The sequence below is a fragment of the Rhipicephalus sanguineus genome, chromosome 2 (genome assembly GCF_013339695.2).
Source record: "Rhipicephalus sanguineus isolate Rsan-2018 chromosome 2, BIME_Rsan_1.4, whole genome shotgun sequence".
NCBI lineage: Eukaryota > Metazoa > Arthropoda > Arachnida > Ixodida > Ixodidae > Rhipicephalus > Rhipicephalus sanguineus.
The window spans coordinates 145,499,377-145,519,228 of NC_051177.1; the positions used below are offsets into that span (position 1 = coordinate 145,499,377).

Here is a 19,852-nt window from a genome sequence, read left to right on the forward strand (position 1 = left end):
GATTCATTTCTGGAGAGCAACCTCGTACATGGACAATATTCTGCGATGCGAAACCCGCTTTGCAGACCATTAATTGCGTCATGAGACAAGGTCCATACTATATTTTAGCCATAGAAATTATGGAGCTTCTTCAAGTTGCTTCAACAAATGGCCACCTCGTCACCTTCCAATGGATTCCTGCCCACTGCGGCATAATGGGAAACGAAGACGCAGACGCAGAAGCTAAAGGAGCCTTGACCAGTGGCCCTGAAGTGCGCACTGCGTTTTCACGACCAGACACGAACGCCCTGCTTCGGTACGTAATGCATGACCTCGCACTTGAGCACTGGACGAAACCGGAGCGACGACACCGGCGATTACACAAATGGGACCCCGAAATGAGGTTCTGTATGCCTCGTAAATTAAAACGACACAACACAAGTATGATTCACCGAATTCGTCTTGGTGTGGCCTTCACAAGACGTTATGCACATATCATCGGCCGCAGTGACACCGGTCCCAACGTGTGATCACTGTCAAGTGCCAGAAACACTTGAGCACATATTTTGTACCTGCCCAGCATACGCACGCGAACGACAAAAACTGATTTCCTCGACTGAAGGAGTGCATAATAGGCCATTAACTGATGAGGTTGTGTTGGGCCCATGGCCTGACGCCAACAGCACAACTGTGGTCATAAGAGCGGTTGCAGCTTTCCTACAAGCCACTGGACTGGATGCGCGGCTATAGCACTGCACCACCTAGACGGGACTGTACATACTCACCTCTCTTACTTACCATCGTCATCCATCATTCTTTTTTCTCCCCTTTCCCCACCCCCGGTGTAGAGTAGCAGGCTAGAGCATAATATCGCTCAGGCCGACCTCTCTGCCTTTCTATAAATAAACCTCTCTCTAGAAGACTGTTTTTGTGAACAACTCGAAACGTTGCGGCACCTGGCGGAGCAGATTTGAACCACGCGCGTCTTTCTACGTGGCCTCAGCGATCCGCGCGGCCTGAGTTTATTGCGGAGGCCACGTAGAGGGAGGCACAGTTCAACTCGTCGGGTGCCCTACCCCTACAGACCAGCCTTATTTTGCTCTAAAGTATACCCAAGTGCCGTTCAGGGCGAGCGCCATTAAAGACACCTAAATTAAGCACACGTGCCCGAGGCTCGCTAAGAAATGCTTCGCATTTAAAACTCTGACATTGGAAACATCCTGAGTGTATGCAACAAGATAGAACGAAGCAAGCGGTCGAAGCACAGGCTGGTAATGAAGACGAAAGGCTAACGGCCCGCGGTGTAAGTGCTTGCGACTGCACGTGCTAAGGAAGAAGAAAAACTACCGTACGTGGCTGCAGCCATCATGATGACGTCCGCCAGACAGCAGTGGCAGAGCCCGAACGAATTCTTGTTCGCTACGGTCGGCATGTGCATCGGCCTGTCCAACATGCTGAGGTTCCCGTACGTCGTGTACCACAACGGAGGCTGTAAGTGCGCGGTCACTGCGATAAAAGTCGGCCAGACGGCACATATGCCTTACGTGTTCTCGAGGGAGGTCACCACTCGCGACGTGTAATGTTCTGATCGGCAAAGAGGCTGCATAGGCAGATTTAGCTGGTTATAAGGACGCACAAGGCCTTTCCACGAACCCAACAGTAGCTGGCTGGCTCAGTGGTCCGGTCGGACAGGTGTGAATTCTAGCTGGTCGAATCGAGGGATCATCTGGGCGGGCCGAGTCTTTTATACAGCCAAAGTTCGATAGGTATACTATACTAAGCCAGACCCGGCTGGCACGCCGCATCTAAACGCTGTCGGGTTGGGCTCGCAGTGCGCATGAACTCTTGGGCTTGGAAGCCCTGCTCGCATGCTCGGTTGCACCAAATGAAAGATGAATCCCAGGTGAACGATATTAATCCAGGATCACCCCCCGCCCCCGCTTACGACGGCGTGCATAACCACATCGCGGTTTTGCCTCGTAAAACCGCGGTAATTATTGTTAGGGAAGCGTCCCTCCTATAAGTATGCCTCGGAAGACAGGTCGCAAATTTCTCGCGAAAGCTTTATCTAGGCTAGCAGCTTTTGAATCAAAACAGTGAACAGTGCAAATGGTGTACGTTGTGAAGTGACCGACTAATTGCACCGCTGTGTCCCGTTTGAAGCTCATGACTCATCGTCCGCGCTGCGCTCTTTGTTCAAGTAAGACTAGTTGTGTGATGCCGTATCCGATACGCAATACTACTTGCCGGCAATCAAAAATTCGTAGGCTGCAACTGCAGTGTTGCAGCAGCAGCCTTAAAGAAGACAAGTCCGCTTGTCAGTTGCGGTTTCGGAAGCAGTAGCTGCCTTGAAGACAAGTCAGCTAGTCGAAACATCGGCTCCAGCACACCAACACATCTTACGAATTTTTGATCGAAAGCTTCCATCTTTCCCTGACTCCTGCCCTTTTCTTGGATTTCTACTAGTTGGGAAGTTCGTTGATGTCACTGCCGAAATGTGTTGAAATCAGGACCGTAGAACCATACCATGTGACTCAACTGGCTTGTATAATACTATTACTGCTTACGAAACACACAAAACATCTTTTCTAAAGAAAACGCGAAAATGAATGTAATTTTAATGATATACGCTTTCCGTTTTCTCAGTGGTTATGGTGTTGAGCTGCTAAGTTTGATTCACTGCCGCGCCTACCGAATTCCGAAGGGGACGGTGTACTATAATGTGTTTTATATACTGCTTTTAAATGCAGGTGAAGAAAGCCGAAGTATTCAACATTAATATGGAAGCCTCTAGTGCACGGTGACCTTCATAACGCATAGTTTCAGGATGATCAACCTCATTACCTAATTATCTATCTACTTATGTGTGACGCTATATCACGCTTGCCAGGGACGCAGCCAGGATTTTACCTTGGGGTGGGTGGGTCTGACCCCGCTACATATATATGTGCAGAATGTGCGTGTGTTTGTATTGCGCAAACACATGTATATATGCACACAAAGAGCAAATGTTCTGAAGGGAGTGTTGAATCCCACCTCTCTCTGTCTACACCTCTCTCGCCTGGTAAGCCTAACTATATAGATTAAAAGCCAACTGAGTTGGTCAATACAGCTCTTATGATTGCGGTCAAACGTAGTACACTCGCGTCTTTCGCACACTTAAAAGAACTTGTCTCACGCGTTCCCAGTGGTGTTCATCATGGTGTACGTGCTCCTAATGGTCGTCGTCGCGTTTCCCATGGTGCACCTCGAAGTCTTCCTGGGCCAATTCAGCAGCCTCACAGTCCCGAGAGCCTTCGCCGGATTCCCCATGGCTAAAGGTGGGCCTTATATAGATAACGCTAGCAACTTCGAGTTCCGTTTAGTTCGTAGTGCCTTTGCGTTCGCTTTATATCACACATCACTAAGAACGACTGAGCTTTCAACGTAAACATTTGAGAATGAAAGAAAAGTTGTCATACACCCGTCTGTCGCACTAAGCGAGACCGAAACCCACAGGGACTCCCAGGAAAGCAAGCTTCCGAGTTGACGGAAAAATTGTCCAGTTCCGCTCTTCGAAACAGGGACCAACGCCTTTCCGGGGCTTTGGTTCCGCGTTCGAATCCCTCAATATGACGAATTTGTTTCGTAGACTAAGAAGCTTTTCTTAAATGCGAACATTTCTTAGCGAACTTCTGCGACTTTGAGCGTATCTATCTATCTATCTATCTATCTATCTATCTACTATATCTATCTATCTCTATCTATCTATCTATCTATCTATCTATCTATCTATCTATCTATCTAGCTATCTATCTATCTATCTATCTATCTATCTATCTATCTATCTATCTATCCATCTATCTATCTATCCATCTAGCTATCCATCTATCTATCTCTATCTATCTATCTATCTATCTATCTATCTATCTATCTATCTATCCTATCTATCTACTATCTATCTATCTATCTATCTATCTATCTATCTATCTATCAGTTAAAGTTCTTCTTGTTTGTCTACTCGCCTCGCTGGTTGCGCGACATTTGCTGCTGCCGCGAAGGAAGCTGAAGACGAGAACTTTTCATCTGCTGGCACCTTGAGGAAATGACCGCTCCGACATCATCTGGATAGAGACGTTTATTCGTTTCTCTTCTCCCCCTCCTGTCACTGCACCCCTGCTTTTATTCCCTGTCTCCCCATTCAAACCACTCTTACAGTCCAATCGGAAAGCAGGAGTAACTCTCTCCTTGTCTCCCGGTCGGCTGCCGCTGAAAACACCAGGCCCGGATTCCTCCTCGCCACCTCCTCGCAGGAACCACCGCCTCTCGCCCACTCGTAGATTCGCCGCCGCTGCTCAGCTCCCTTTCAACCCGGTTTCCGGAATGTTCGGCCTCATGCGTTGACGGGTCGTAGGAAAGCACCTCCGGGTACGTACTTGCCATGCTGGGCTGACGGGCCATCAATACAATTGGCCGTGCATCATTGCCGCCGCCTTTGGCTGTCACAGCGAAGGCGCAAGTGTACCTTCCGTCCCTGTAGCCCGGCTAGGCCACGGTCTCCTGTAAGGCACCATAATTGAACCCCTCGGGAGACGTGAGTCCTTGCATCCCTTTGTGACCAGCAGACAGTATTCGTTCCACCAACCGGAACTACCGCTTCCGTGTTGGCGCGGGTACGCCGGCCGCGGGGCGGGTAACAATATGAAGGTATGCGGCGAACGTACGAAGTTCGGCCCTAACACCTCCCCTCCAACTGTGTTGCACTGTATCTATGACATGCGACACACACACACAACCGCATATTCACACATGTTCACTGGACTCGACACGTGAGGCACCACTGTCACTCGTACCTCATTGACTCTGCCCAGCGCACGCGCTGACAAAGCATGTACCCCCCCCTTAACCTCGCTGTCCCTTTTATGCATCATCGTTAGGAGTCACCAACCGCGACATCGCGTCAGCATTAGCGTTTAAGACACCCCTTTTTGTGTTCAATTTCCAGGTTATACTTCTGTAACGCCAACGCCCAGCGTGTCAGCCTCGCGCTCTGCGGAGTGGTTAGAGTCAGAAATTGAGTGGGTTGTGATCGGTAATCACCTTGATTTTAGCGCCAAAAAGCCAAGCGGTCCAACTTCCCCAGTGCCCAAATGATTGCATAAGCTTCCTTTTCTATGGTGGCCCATCGGGTCTGAGTCGGGCTAAGCTTCTTGCTCAGAAAAGCGATAGGGCGCTCCTTGCCCTCCAGATCCTGCTGTGCCAGGCACGCACCAACCGCGTAATCGGACGCATCTGTGGCGAGGATAAATTCTTTCCTCGGATCTGGGGCTTGCAACGCCGACGCCTGCACTAGACAGTTTTTCACCTTGTCAAAAGCTTCCTGCGCCTCTGTATTCCACGGTAATTTCTGCGGAATACGTCGGCCAGTTAAGTTGGTCAGAGGCATAACGACTTTGGAGTACTCGGGCACGTAGTCCCTATAATAGTTGGCTAGCCCTAAGAAACTCCGTAGTTGTCCCTTCGTTTCGGGAGCCGGGATCTCCTTTATCGCCCCTGAACTTCTCTGGATCGGCCCCCCGTGCCTGCCTGATCCCACAATATGCCCCAAGAATTTCACTTCTTGTTGTGCAAACCGACATTTGCTTACGTTTAGCGTCAACCCTGCCTTCGCCAGAGACGCAAGCACCTTGTCCAAATGTTCCAGGTGCTCGTTCCAGTTCTCAGAGTATATCGCTACATCGTCAATGTAAGCGCAAGCGTAATGTCTATGTGGGGCCAGTACACCATTGATGACCCTCTGATAGGTGCTGGCGGCATTCTTTAACCCAAAGGGCATCACTTTCCATGCGTACTGGCCTGAGGGAGTGGCAAAAGCAGTACAAACCTGCGCGTCCTCGTCGAGAGGTATTTGCCAGTAACCCCTGAACATGTCTAGCAGAGTTATGTACTTGGCTTTCGCCTACCTGGTATAACAGATCAGTCGCCACGCTCATGGGAAATGCCTCTGTCTCTGTTATTTCGTTCAGTCTCCTGTAATCGCAACAGATGCGGATGCCACCATCCTTCTTTGATACGCAGACCAGTGGATACGCGTGCTGACTTTCAACCGGGTATATCAATCCCCACTGCTGGAGCTCATTTACCTGCCTCTCTACCTCGTGCACCAGCGCCACCGGCACCCTGTAGGGGTATGCACGTCTCGGTTGCTCTCCTGCTTTGATTTGTATTTTGTGTGTTCCCACTTTGCAGGTGCCGGGTTTGTTTGCGAATACCCTTGGATGCTCGCGATTAAGTCTCGCAGCTGTTCTCTCTGTGTGGGCTCAAGATGTGCTATTTCATCAGGATGCAGCGTCGCCTGCGCCTCTAGCCCGCATGGTGGGACCGGAACCTCTCCAAATTCCTGATCGCCCTCGAATATCACTCCTACTGCAGTTACTCGGGTGTGATATGCGCGAAGCTTGTTAGCGTGAATGGTTCTGCGTGAACCGTCATCGAGCTCAACTAAATAACTGTACGGTCGCAGTTTTCCGACTACAGTCATCGGTCCCTTCCATTTTGCCACTAGCTTCCCTCTCCTTCCTTCTCGAGCCATAATACTTGGTCCCCTGTGACAAACTGTTTGTCTGTGGCCCTCAAGTTATAGCGTCCTACGTACTCCTTCTGACTGACTTCACTTTGACGGGCGGCTCCTTCGCTAGCTTCTTCCAAACTACTTCGGAGCTTCGCAAGATATTCCGCTGCCGGCGTACCCAGTGATTCCGGAACTTCCCAGTCTCCTGACCAAGTCCTTTTGAGAATGGATAGGGGCCCGTTCGGCACCCGCCCGTACATGAGCTCGAACGGTGACCGCCCTGTAGTCGCGTGTGGAACCTCACGATATGCCCATAACAAAAACGGAATCATCCTATCCCACTCGCGCCCGTGTTCACTGACTATGTGAGAAAGCATTCTTTTGAATGTGCCGTTCCAGCGCTCCACTAAGCCGTTGCTTTGCGGGTGATCAGGTGTGGAAAAACCTCGGTGTTGCCCCCAGTCTTTGCAACATCTCCTGTGTCAACCTTGACGTAAAGTTGGTGCCCTGATCTGAGCAAATTGTCTCTGGCACCCCATGTTGAGAAAATATCTGCAGTAGCGCGTCACATGCAGCCTTTGCCGTTAGTGAACGGAGGCATACCACTTCTGGCCATCTGGTATGTAAGTCTACGACACAAAGAGCATAGCGGTGACCTCTAGCCGAAGGGGGTTCCATAGGACCGATGCAGTCCATGTTTACTGTCTGAAACGGCGCGCTGGGCCTGGCCAGTGGCGTTATCGGTACCCTATCTATCTGCCTCGTCGGAGATTTCACCTGACATCCATGACACGATCTACAGTACTCCTTTACGTCTCGCGACATCTGCGGCCAGTAAAATGAGCTTTTCACCCGTTGTAGTGTTTTCCGCTCTCCTAAATGACCTGCCCATGGTGAATCGTGAGCCATTTTCAGCACTTCTTTGTGCCTGTGCGATGGTAGCACTAGCTGTTTGCACATGCGACCCGCGAGGTGTTCTTGATGATATAATAGCTCGTCCTGAACAAGCATACCATGCGCATGCGTTCCGGCCTTTGCCTGCGACCAAGCGTCTCGCAAAGCCGGGTCTGCTTCCTGAGCCTCACGAAACTCCTGTCGTTTGCTTTTGACCGGCTCGGAACCTTCGCTGTTGCTCTCCGCGGTTATGACGCCCACAATCGCCCGTTGCTCCTCGCATGCCTCCTCTGACAGCTCTACCATGGCTTCGGTCTCCTCGACTGCTGAACACTCGTCTGACACTATGTCACGTTTAACCCTTTCCTCGAGAAGTTGTGCGTAATCGTTGGGCGTGATCAGCGCGTCCGTGCCGTCTAGCAGCTTATCTGTGATTGCACAAAGCACGGCAGACTGCACCGCCTCGGACATCACGTAAGGATTTCCTTCAGTAGCTATGAGCGGCACGTAAGCCAACTCAGCGGTCACCTGTTGCCCGAACGCTCCCGTCAACTTTATCTGCGAACCCGTACCGTTGTACTGAGGTACCACTGCCTTTCTAATGACGCTCACTTCTGCTCCTGAGTCTACCACGGCGTTTAATGAACGACCCGAGCTCTTAAGCGTTACGGTCTCCAGTGAGGGTTGTTTCTGCTCTTTACGCTGCCACAACCTGTCTGTCGTTGTTATTCCTAACCCGAATGCAGAAGCCGTCACTCTCGCGACCACTGGACCGTTTTGTTGTCGTCCTGCTGGCCTAGTGCCTTGCCTTGCACCTAAGCCCTTATTGGGGCAATTCCTGGCAATGTGGTCGGTTCCCTTGCACTCAAAACATCGCCTTTTCCCCTTTCTGTCCGTGGGTATATCTACAGGTGTTTTAGCTTTCTTTTGCCACTCCTCGATATTCGCCTTCTTTTGTGCTGTCTTGCACTTCTCACTCTCCTCGAAGCTCTCCGCGAGCCTAGCCACACCACTGGGTAGCAAAAAGGCCTCCTGTTGGTTACAAACGACGTGCGCTCTCGCTTCCGGGCTCAAACATTCTTTCAACCGATCAGCGACCACTAGCTGCTTGAGTTCCTCGAATGTGCCTACCTTTGAACTTTGGACATAATAGTCAAAATAGTTCTCAAGGCGCACGGCAAACTGATCCCAGGATTCCTTTTCTCCCTTTTTCGATCCCGCAAATAGCCTCTTGTACTCCGCCGCCGAAAGCCTGAGACCCTCCAGAATGCTTGACTTAAGCTTAACGTAGGCTTTTCGCTCCTCTGCTGTCAGCCTGCACAGCAGCCCACGCGCCCTTTCGCTTAACTGTGGCAAAACTAGCCCGGCCCCACCATTCGCTCGGAACTTCATACGACTCGAGCGTTGCCTCAACGTCCTCGAACCACATTGGCGCAAGTGCCTCTTGGTTCGGCATTGGTGCCAGTACAACCCTTTAACAAACTTGCGAATTTTAGTCGCCTGTCTTCCTCCAACCTTCCGCCGAGCGATAGGCTGTCATCGCCCTCGTTGGACTCCGCCCGATCACGGGCTCGTAGCCGCTGGCTTTCCAGCATCAAGCGCTGCTTCTCAGTTCCGCCTCAGCAATTTTCAGTTGAAGCTGTAGCAGCGCTAGCTGCTGTTCCGACGCCGTATCTGACGTGCCACTACCGTGACCCCCCGTGCCGCTGTCGGCGACTCCCAACGCCTGCAAGTTTCCTGCCCCGTCCCCGTTCATTTCCGAGTTGTCCCTTTCTCTGTCTCGCAAGTTGTAATGCTTTATCATCGCTTGCGCCCAACAGAAAATCAAGAGGTACCCGCCTGAAGTAGCCTTGCGGTGCGCTCTTCCTCCTCGGAATCCGGTGGACTAGCCTTGCTTCGTTGATCCCGCAGCGCGGTAGTCAGTTGAAGGTGGTTGACGTCAGTCTCGGCCGATGTCGCTCCCCGCTGTCCTCCTCAGTTCAGCCATGCAGATCCTGCTCGACTGCGCCAGTTAGGTTCTTCTCGTTTGTTCTACTCGCCTCGCTGGTTGCGCGACATTTGCTGCTGCCGCGAAGGAAGCTGAAGACGAGAACTTTTCATCTGCTGGCACCTTGAGGAAATGACCGCTCCGACATCATCTGGATAGAGACGTTTATTCGTTTCTCTTCTCCCCCTCCTGTCACTGCACCCCTGCTTTTATTCCCTGTCCCCCATTCAAACACTCTTACAGTCCAATCGGAAAGCAGGAGTAACTCTCTCCTTGTCTCCCGGTCGGCTGCCGCTGAAAACACCAGGCCCGGATTCCTCCTCGCCACCTCCTCGCAGGAACCACCGCCTCTCGCCCACTCGTCGATTCGCCGCCGCTGCTCAGCTCCCTTTCAACCCGGTTTCCGGAATGTTCGGCCTCATGCGTTGACGGGTCGTAGGGAAAGCACCTCCGGGTACGTACTTGCCATGCTGGGCTGACGGGCCATCAATACAATTGGCCGTGCATCATTGCCGCCGCCTTTGGCTGTCACAGCGAAGGCGCAAGTGTACCTTCCGTCCCTGTAGCCCGGCTAGGCCACGGTCTCCTGTAAGGCACCATAATTGAACCCCTCGGGAGACGTGAGTCCTTGCATCCCTTTGTGACCAGCAGACAGTATTCGTTCCACCAACCGGAACTACCGCTTCCGTGTTGGCGCGGGTACGCCGGCCGCGGGGCGGGTAACAATATGAAGGTATGCGGCGAACGTACGAAGTTCGGCCCTAACACTATCTATCTATCTTAATCGGATGTATACCAAAATTGGTGTGTCATAACATGGCCTTATCACGAACATAAATGACAGGTCACATCATGAAAATCATTACACGTATGTCATGAACAGCATGATTTACATTCCACGGCCTTTCGGCTCTTGCGGCCGTTCCGTTAATTTCATATATACCAAAATTGGTACGGCGTGACAAGAGTTCATGACGAACATAATGACAGGTCCTAACATGCAAATCATGACGCGCATGTCATGTGCAGCATGATTTACATGACATGGTCTCGGGGCGCTCGCGGCCGTTTAAATGAAGGGATACATACAAAAACTGGTATGACGAGACATTTCTGTATGACGAACATAACTGACACGTGGTAACATGAAAATCATATGCATGTCATGTACGACATGATTTACATGCTACGCTCATGGCGCACTCGCGGCCGTTTCGCTAGATCGATATACACCAAAATTATTACTGTGCGATGTGACTTTATGAAGAACATGAATAACAGGTGGTAGCATGAAAACCATGATATCCATGACATGTATGCCATGATTTACATGCCGCGCTCATGGTGCATTCGCGTCCGTTTCGCTTGCGTGATGTACACCAAAATTGGTGTTACGCGACACGACAGTGTGACGAACGTAAGTGAGACGTGGTAGCATGAAAATCATGACATGCAAGTCATGTACGACCTGATTTACATGCCACGCTCATGATGCGCTAGCGGCAGTTTCAGTAGATTGATATACACCAAAATTGGTATTGCGCGATGTGACTGTATGAAGAACATGAATGACAGTTGGTAAGATGAAAACCATGACATGCATGTCATGTATGTCATGGCTTAATTGCCACGCTCATGATACATTCGCGGCCGCTTCGTTAGCTCGATGTACACCACAATTGGTATTGCGCGAAGCGACTGTATGACGAAGGTAAATGAGACGTGGTAACATGAAAATCATGACATGCATGACATGCACGACATGATTTACATGTCATGCTCATGACGCACTCGTGCCGTTTCGCTTGCTTGACATACACCAAAATTGGTATTGCGTGACGCGACTGCATGACGAACGTAAATGAGAGGTGGTAACATGGAAATCATGACATGCAGGTTATGTCATGATATACATGCCACGCTCATTGTGCATTCCTGGCCGTTTCGCTAGCTTGGTATACACCAAAATTGGTATTGCGCGACGCCACTGTATGACGAACGTAAATGAAAGGTGGTAACATGATAATCATGACATGCATGAAATGTACGACATGATTTACATGCCATGCTCATGGCGCACTCGTGGCCGTTTCGCTAGATTGATATGCACCAAAATTGGTATTGCGCGATGTGACTGTATGAAGAACATGAATAACAGGTGATAACATGAAAACTATGATATGCATGCCATGTATGTCATGACTTACATGCCACGCTCATGGTGCATTCGCGGCCGTTTCGATAGCTTGATATACACCAAAACTGGTATTGCGTGATGAGACTGTATGATAAACATTAGTGACAGGTGGTAACATGAAAAACCATAATATTCATGTCATGTATGGCATGATTTACATGCTCTACTCATGGTGCACTCGCGGCCATTTCGCTCCTTTGATATACACCAAAATTGGTATTGCGCGATGTGACTGTATGACGAACATAAATGAGAGGTCTTAACATGCGAATCATGTTATGCATGTCATGTACGGTATAATTTACATGCCACTGTCATGGTGCGCTTCCGGCCGTTTTGTTAACGTGATATTGCCACGCCCACTTCTTGTCTTGTTTTGATGTATTCGGGTTTGACCGGCAGGGACGGTTATCAACGCTCGACGCTGTCCGCGAAGCATTGTTCGAGAAGCTTCACGTCTATAGTAGATCGTTCTGTTAAGATTGCGCCCCGCACGCGAACGTTCCAGCTTTGTCTAGAGATAACGCCGCCACCAGCGATATTGCTGGAAAGTTCGATACCGCCTGTATAAAAGCCGACGCGATTGACCGCTTGTCAGTTGATCGACGGACGACGCCCTGTTCGCCGCTATATTTGTACAGCGTGTATTGCTGTAGTTCTAGTTCTCATTTTCCGGCCACAAGTTCGGCCAAATAAACAGTTTCATCCTGCAAACGCCGACTGCTGTCTTCATCGACGTCACGACCACGTGACATCTGGTGGAGGTGCTGCTTCGCTCATGTTCCGGTCGCCCCCGTCAGGCCGTGAACCCAGTCCGGGCTGCAACGAAGACATCGACGCGTACCCCGAACAGCGAGCAAGCCGCAGGACACAAGGACTACCTCCAGAATACCAGCCTTTACCCGACAAGACCAGGAAGACCCCGACCATGACTAACACAACAGCGACAATGACAGCAACCATGCCGCTTGCACCCGTGCTGCTACAGCGCCCAAAGGAACCACCGACCTTTCACGGATCATCTGCTGAAGACCCGGAAAGTTGGCTGGAGAAGTACGACCGCGTCGCCATTTTTAACGAATGGACCGATGAAGACAAGTTAAGACACGTCTACTTCGCCTTGGAGGACTCTGCCCGAACTTGGTTCGAGAACCAAGAGCGAAGCCTCACGACGTGGGACATTTTTCGCACAAGATTCCTTGCCACATTCACGAGTGTCGTCCGCAAGGAGAGGGCCGAAGCTCTGCTGGAAACCCGTGTGCAGCTTCCAAACGAGAACGTGGTGCTGTACGCGGAAGAGATGAGCAGACTGTTCCGACACGCCGACCCAGCCATGCCCGAGGACAAGAAAGTCCGCTTGCTCATGCGAGGGGTAAAGCAAGAGCTCTTCGCTGGGCTAATGCGGAACCCACCGTCGACAGTCCAAGAGTTCGTCTCAGAGGCGACGACGATTGAGAAGACGTTGGAAATGCGCAACCGGCAGTATAATCGCCGATCGATTCAAGACAACCCAGTTGTTCATGCTGTCTGCTCCGACGACCTGCGCGAAACGATCCGAGCGATCGTGCGGGAAGAACTACGCAAGCTCTTACCCTCACCACAGCCTGAAGTTGCGTCGATCGCTGACATCGTCCGAGAGGAAATCCAGCAGTCTCTGGGCACCCCCGAGTCAGCGCAGCCGCAGCTGCAAGCAGTGACCTATGCTGCTGCAGCCCGACGCAACGCCCCCCCTCCTCGCCCAAGTCAAGACGCCGCGCCGCCTCAACAGTTCCGCCGCCAGGCACCACCGCCGCCGCCACCGACGTCACACCGCCCGCCAGCCGGCCAACGATACACGCCGAGGAAGACCGACGTTTGGCGCGCCCCCGACCACCGCCCACTCTGTTACCATTGCGGAGAAGCTGGCCACACTTACCGCCGCTGCCAGTACCGACAGATGGGACTGCGTGGATTCGCCATCGACGCGCCGCGTCCACAGCGAGGGGAAAGACCACGTGACATCGCCGACTACCTCGCGGGAGCGCAATGGACGCCTCGACAACCTTCCCGTTCGCCGTCGCCAGGCCGCTACGTCTCTCCCCAACGCCGACCATACACTGGCCCAACTCGGGGCCGGTCACCTAGCCCGTATCCGGAAAACTAAGGGCAGCAACCGATGGAGGTGCGGTTGCTGTACGACGAAATACCGAAGATCCTCCGCCGCCGACGACAACGCCGCAACGACATCTAAAGAACACGCCGCAAGCCGAACGAAGCCCTGACGTCGAAACTTCACGGCCCGAAGAAGACCTGACGACACAACGACGAAGCAGCGGGACAAACCGACGTAGCCGTGATCCGACGCCGCGACCAAATCGAAACGGTAGACGACGAACGAGTGACCTCGACGTTCTCATCGACGGCCACAACGTCACCGCTCTCGTCGATACTGGAGCCGACTATTCCGTCATCAGTGGACCGTTCGCGACGAAGCTGAAGATAGTCAAGACCGCCTGGGAAGGCCCCGAAATCCGCACAGCGGGAGGTCACCTAGTAACGCCGGCAGGAATCTGCACAGCGAGGGTCTCCATCAACAACCGGATTTATCCCGCAAGCTTTGTAGTCCTTCAGCATTGCTCCCGAGATGTCATCCTTGGTATGGACTTCTTAGGCCTTCATGGTGCAGTCATCGACCTCAGATCAAAGTCGATAACACTATCTACAGAAAAAGCATTACCGCGGTACACGCCGCCAGGGAAGCATGCCTTGAATGTGCTGGAAGACCAAGTCACCATTCCCCCTCGCTCCAGCGTCATCATTTCCGTCGGCTCTCAGAAAGTAGCAGACCTGGAAGGCGTCATTGAAGGCGACCAGCACCAGTTGATTAACCGCGAGATTTGCGTCGCAAGAGGAATAGCAGAGTTGCGGGGAGGCAAAGCAACAGTGATGCTCACAAATTTTAGCAACGAGTATAAGCACGTAAACAAAGGCACGACAGTCGCCTACATCGAAGAAATCACGGCTACGTCGATGGCTTTCGCCATCGCCGATTCTTCCGAGCCAACACCGACGAACCAAGCTTCTCAACCAGTTTTCGACGTTAATCCTAGCCTTCCGAAGCATAAACAAGAACAGCTCAAAACCCTGCTCTTGAAATACAGGGACTGCTTTTCGTCATCGTCAAGAATCCGCCAGACCCCAGTCGCAAAACATCGCATCATAACAGAGGAAAATGCCAGGCCACTCCGGCAGAGCCCGTACAGAGTTTCAACGCGAGAACGCGAATCCATAAAGAAACAAGTCGACGAAATGCTACGCGACGACATCATCCAGCCGTCGAAGAGTCCATGGGCGTCACCCGTGGTGTTAGTGAAGAAGAAAGACGGAACCCTACGCTTCTGCGTCGATTATCGCCGCCTGAACAAAATCACGAAGAAGGACGTCTACCCTCTCCCACGGATAGACGACACCCTGGATCGACTCTACAACGCGAGGTACTTTTCGTCGATGGACCTCAAGACCGGCTATTGGCAAATCGAAGTCGACGAGAGAGACCGAGAGAAGACTGCCTTTATAACACCAGACGGCCTCTTCGAGTTCAAGGTTATGCCCTTTGGTCTTTGCTCGGCACCTGCGACGTTCCAGCGCGTTATGGACACCGTGCTGGCTGGACTGAAGTGGCAGACTTGCCTTGTGTACTTGGACGACGTCATTGTGTTTGCCTCAAGCTTCGACGAACACCTCCGGCGCCTTGACACTGTACTACAAGCAATGAAGACTTCTGGCCTCACCTTGAAGCCTGAAAAGTGCCGCTTTGCATACGAGGAGCTGCTGTTTTTGGGTCACGTGATCAGCAAGGGTGGTGTTCGCCCAGACCCGCGGAAAACAGCTGCCATCGCTGCCTTCCCGCCCCCCACCGACACGAAAGCCGTGCGCCGTTTTCTCGGCTTGTGCGCCTACTACAGGCGCTTTGTCAAGGAATTTTCACGAATCGCCGAACCGCTAACTCACCTCACGAAGACCGACGTGCCATTCAAGTGGGAAACGGCGCAAATCGAAGCATTTGAAGAACTGAAACGACGCCTTCAGATGCCTCCTATACTAGCACATTTCGACGAATACGCCGATACGGAAATCCACACCGACGCAAGCAGCGTAGGACTCGGCGCCGTCCTTGTGCAGAAGACTGACGGGCAGGAAAGGGTCATCAGTTATGCTAGCCGGTCGCTATCAAAGGCAGAAACGAACTATTCCACAACAGAAAAGGAGTGCCTAGCGATCATCTGGGCTGCATCCAAGTTTCGCCCCTACCTCTACGGCAGGCCCTTCAAAGTTGTGAGCGACCACCACGCATTGTGTTGGCTAGCTAACTTGAAGGACCCTTCAGGTCGCCTCGCACGGTGGAGCCTACGACTTCAAGAATTCGACATTACCGTCGTTTACAAGTCCGGAAGGAAACACTCCGACGCTGACTGCCTGTCTCGCGCCCCCGTCGACCCACCGCCGCAGGACGACAAGGAGGACGACTCCTTCTTGGGAATCATAAGTGCCGACGACTTCGCCGAACGACAGCGAACGGATCCAGAACTCAGGGGCCTTGTGGAATACCTCGAGGGCAGGACCACCGTTGTTCCGAAGGTATTCACGCGGGGACTGCCGTCATTTTTCTTGCGCAACGGTGTTCTCCTAAAGAAGAACTTCTCACCGCTTCGAGCCGATAGCCTTCTCGTGGTACCCTCGACATTGCGGCCAGAGGTCCTCCAGGCTCTGCACGACGACCCGACGGCTGGACACCTGGGTGTTTCTCGCACGCTAGCAAGAATACAGGAGAAGTACTACTGGCCGCGCCTTTCCGCCGACGTCACTCGTTACGTGAAGACCTGCCGGGACTGTCAGCGACGCAAGACACCGCCCACTAGGCCAGCCGGACTTCTGCAGCCTATCGAGCCACCTCGACGGCCGTTCCAGCAAATCGGGATGGACTTACTGGGTCCGTTCCCGACGTCCAATACCGGAAACAAATGGATCGTCGTAGCTACAGACTACCTCACCCGCTACGCCGAGACGAGGGCCCTGCCTAGAGGCAGTGCCGCCGAGGTAGCGAAGTTCTTCGTTGAGAACATCGTCCTGCGTCATGGCGCCCCAGAAGTTCTCATCACCGACAGAGGTACGGCGTTTACTGCTGACCTAACTCAGGCAATACTGAGATACAGCCAAACAAGCCACCGCCGGACCACAGCGTACCACCCACAGACAAATGGCCTGACCGAGCGGCTAAACAAGACCATCGCCGACATGTTGGCCATGTATGTCGACGTCGAACACAAGACGTGGGATGCCATCCTTCCGTATGTGACCTTCGCATACAACACGGCCGTCCAAGAAACGACGCAGATGACTCCGTACAAGTTGGTCTACGGAAGGAGCCCGGCGACGACGCTCGACGCCATGCTACCCAACGTCACCGACGAAGAAAACCTCGATGCCGCCGCTTACTTACAACGTGCCGAAGAAGCTCGACAGCTCGCCCGCCTGCGCATCAAGACCCAGCAGCACACCGACAGCCGTCGCTACAATCTTCGACGACGCTTCGCGGAATACCAGCCCGGCGACCGTGTTTGGGTCTGGACGCCGATACGCCGACGTGGGCTTAGCGAAAAACTCCTTCGGCGATACTTCGGGCCATACAAGGTTCTTCGACGCCTCGGCGCTCTTGACTACGAGGTGATCCCGGACGGCATTACGAACTCCCAGCGACGCCGCGCACGACCTGAAGTCGTCCATGTCGTGCGCCTTAAGCCGTTTTTTGCGCGTTAGCGAACCTGGGGACTCTATTTTTCTTCCTTTGTTATTGTAATTTATTTTGTATGCACTTGTTTTTTTTTTTTTTCTCTCTTCTATGTTCTTTCACAAGCATCGGGACGATGCTTTTTCAGAGGGGGGCAATGCCACGCCCACTTCTTGTCTTGTTTTGATGTATTCGGGTTTGACCGGCAGGGACGGTTATCAACGCTCGACGCTGTCCGCGAAGCATTGTTCGAGAAGCTTCACGTCTATAGTAGATCGTTCTGTTAAGATTGCGCCCCGCACGCGAACGTTCCAGCTTTGTCTAGAGATAACGCCGCCACCAGCGATATTGCTGGAAAGTTCGATACCGCCTGTATAAAAGCCGACGCGATTGACCGCTTGTCAGTTGATCGACGGACGACGCCCTGTTCGCCGCTATATTTGTACAGCGTGTATTGCTGTAGTTCTAGTTCTCATTTTCCGGCCACAAGTTCGGCCAAATAAACAGTTTCATCCTGCAAACGCCGACTGCTGTCTTCATCGACGTCACGACCACGTGACAATATATACCACAATTGGTATGGCATGACACGAGTGCGTGTTGAACATAAACGACAGGTCATGCATTTATATACCAGAATATGCGTTTCATTCGCATGGCGTACACTAGATTGTGCATGCACGCGTGCATGGCAAACATGCGATATATGGTGGACTAGATGCCATGGCATGAATGATTTCATTTGGCTCAAAGACAAACAAGGCGATGTATGCAGCTCTTTGCTGGCTGCTTCGCATTACATCGATTCCCACACTGCGTGGGATCTGCCGAATTTTTTTTCTCTCTCTCTCTCTAAGAAATCTGTATGTATTTCCTTATAGCTATCCCCGTTGAACGAACAGGAGAAAGTGCCTCAGTCAGACCGGCGTGTTTTCTGAGGCACTTTCTCCTGTTCGTTCAAGCTATCAGCACTTTGCGTTTCCATCCGTCGGCTCCCATCTTGACTTTGAACTTATAGTTATCTCCATAATTTGGTGCGCTAAAGGTGCATTCGGGAGCTATCTCGTTCACTTCTAGTGTCGTAAACTTTTCATACCGAAGTGCTGAGTGTACAGTTTGCTGTACATCAGTTTGCTGCCACTGACATATGCATCATCTTCTTGCGAACATTTTCTCTAATATATGTTGGTCCCTAGGCAGCCAGTTCAAGCTTCAACAATATTTTCCTTTAGGCGAGTTGGTTCATCTTGAGTTGTGGAAGTAAAATTGCAAACCCACAACACAGTCACGCGAGAGACAAAACACAGAATACAAACACGCACAGCGATTATGTGTTTGTGCTGTCTCACGCGTGGCTGCCTGTATTGCACTTTTATTCAAGCTCCAAATAGGCAAGTAATGTCGTTTGTGTTGATCATTCTTCCTTGCCGAGGCTGTAAATCTTAATGGACGTATTTTTTTCTGTCAGAGAGTTATGCCGAACAACTACAAAGCGGACAAATGTTGAATTCAGTTCGTTATTCGGTTGCACAATGTGTTACTATAGATGGTATGCAGACAAATATCGCATATTCTGCGTGGGAGGAGCCTACATCAAATAATTGAAGAAGTAAAATACAGAGTACGAATGATGAAAATTTAGAAACAAAAACGAAGCTACATACACAATTCAAAATAGCAATACAACATTATTTCAAAGTTAATCAGATAGCTAATATTCCTCTAGTAATCTTTAATGATTACAACGTAGGGAACGATTTAAGGGCAAGGTAGATTGTCTCTATATTTAAAGACGATGCAACCTCTTCATAATTACCCTGGCACAATGGTAACAGTAGCTTGCCTTGAAAGCCAAACGTCATGTCAAGGGGATCAACATGTACACAACATGTACATAACATAATTGCTAAATATTAGTTGGAGAAATGTATGCCTTGAGGAATCCGGTTTTTGCGTAGTTCTCAGGAGGCATCAGAGAAGAAAAAAAAATGGCTTCGAGTTACAATGCGGATAGCGTGATTTTTACGTTGTGAATAGAGGAAGGATGAGAATGATTGGTGTGATTCCACGAAGCAATGCGATAAGATATGCGACTGTAAAATCAAGTGGCGTACAATAATGTTTTTTTTTTGGGGGGGGGGGGGGAGGGGGGGGAATAATGCTCGTCATTTGAGTAGTGGTCGGAGTCCAAATGAATTTTTTGAATGGGAAGCATTTTTTAGCGAACCAAAGGCAATTTGACCCTATCTATCTATCTATCTATCTATCTATCTATCTATCTATCTATCTATCTATCTATCTATCTATCTATCTATCTATCTATCTATCTATCTATCTATCTATCTATCTATCTATCTATCTATCTATCTATCTATCTATCTATCTATCTATCTACGTCTGGGCGCTCTCGTGGTCGTCTCCTTAACTTGACACGTATAAAAAAATTGGCCGCGTATCTGCGTGCTTCGCTGCAAATGT

The 19,852-nt window shown here is 51.1% G+C and overlaps 1 protein-coding gene across 2 annotated transcripts in view; it reads left to right on the forward strand.

The window, feature by feature from the left end:
- Window positions 1-1,339: 1,339 nt before the first annotated feature.
- The window catches only part of LOC119381947 (sodium- and chloride-dependent neutral and basic amino acid transporter B(0+)-like), a 169,839-nt gene continuing 151,326 nt past the window's right edge, over window positions 1,340-19,852 (forward strand). For both annotated transcript variants that reach the window (XM_049412669.1, XM_049412670.1), the window contains exons 1-2: window positions 1,340-1,470; window positions 3,168-3,299. In XM_049412669.1, the coding sequence (XP_049268626.1) occupies window positions 1,347-1,470; window positions 3,168-3,299 (256 nt within the window). In that variant the 5' untranslated portion in view covers window positions 1,340-1,346. The remainder of the gene's footprint in view (window positions 1,471-3,167; window positions 3,300-19,852) is intronic.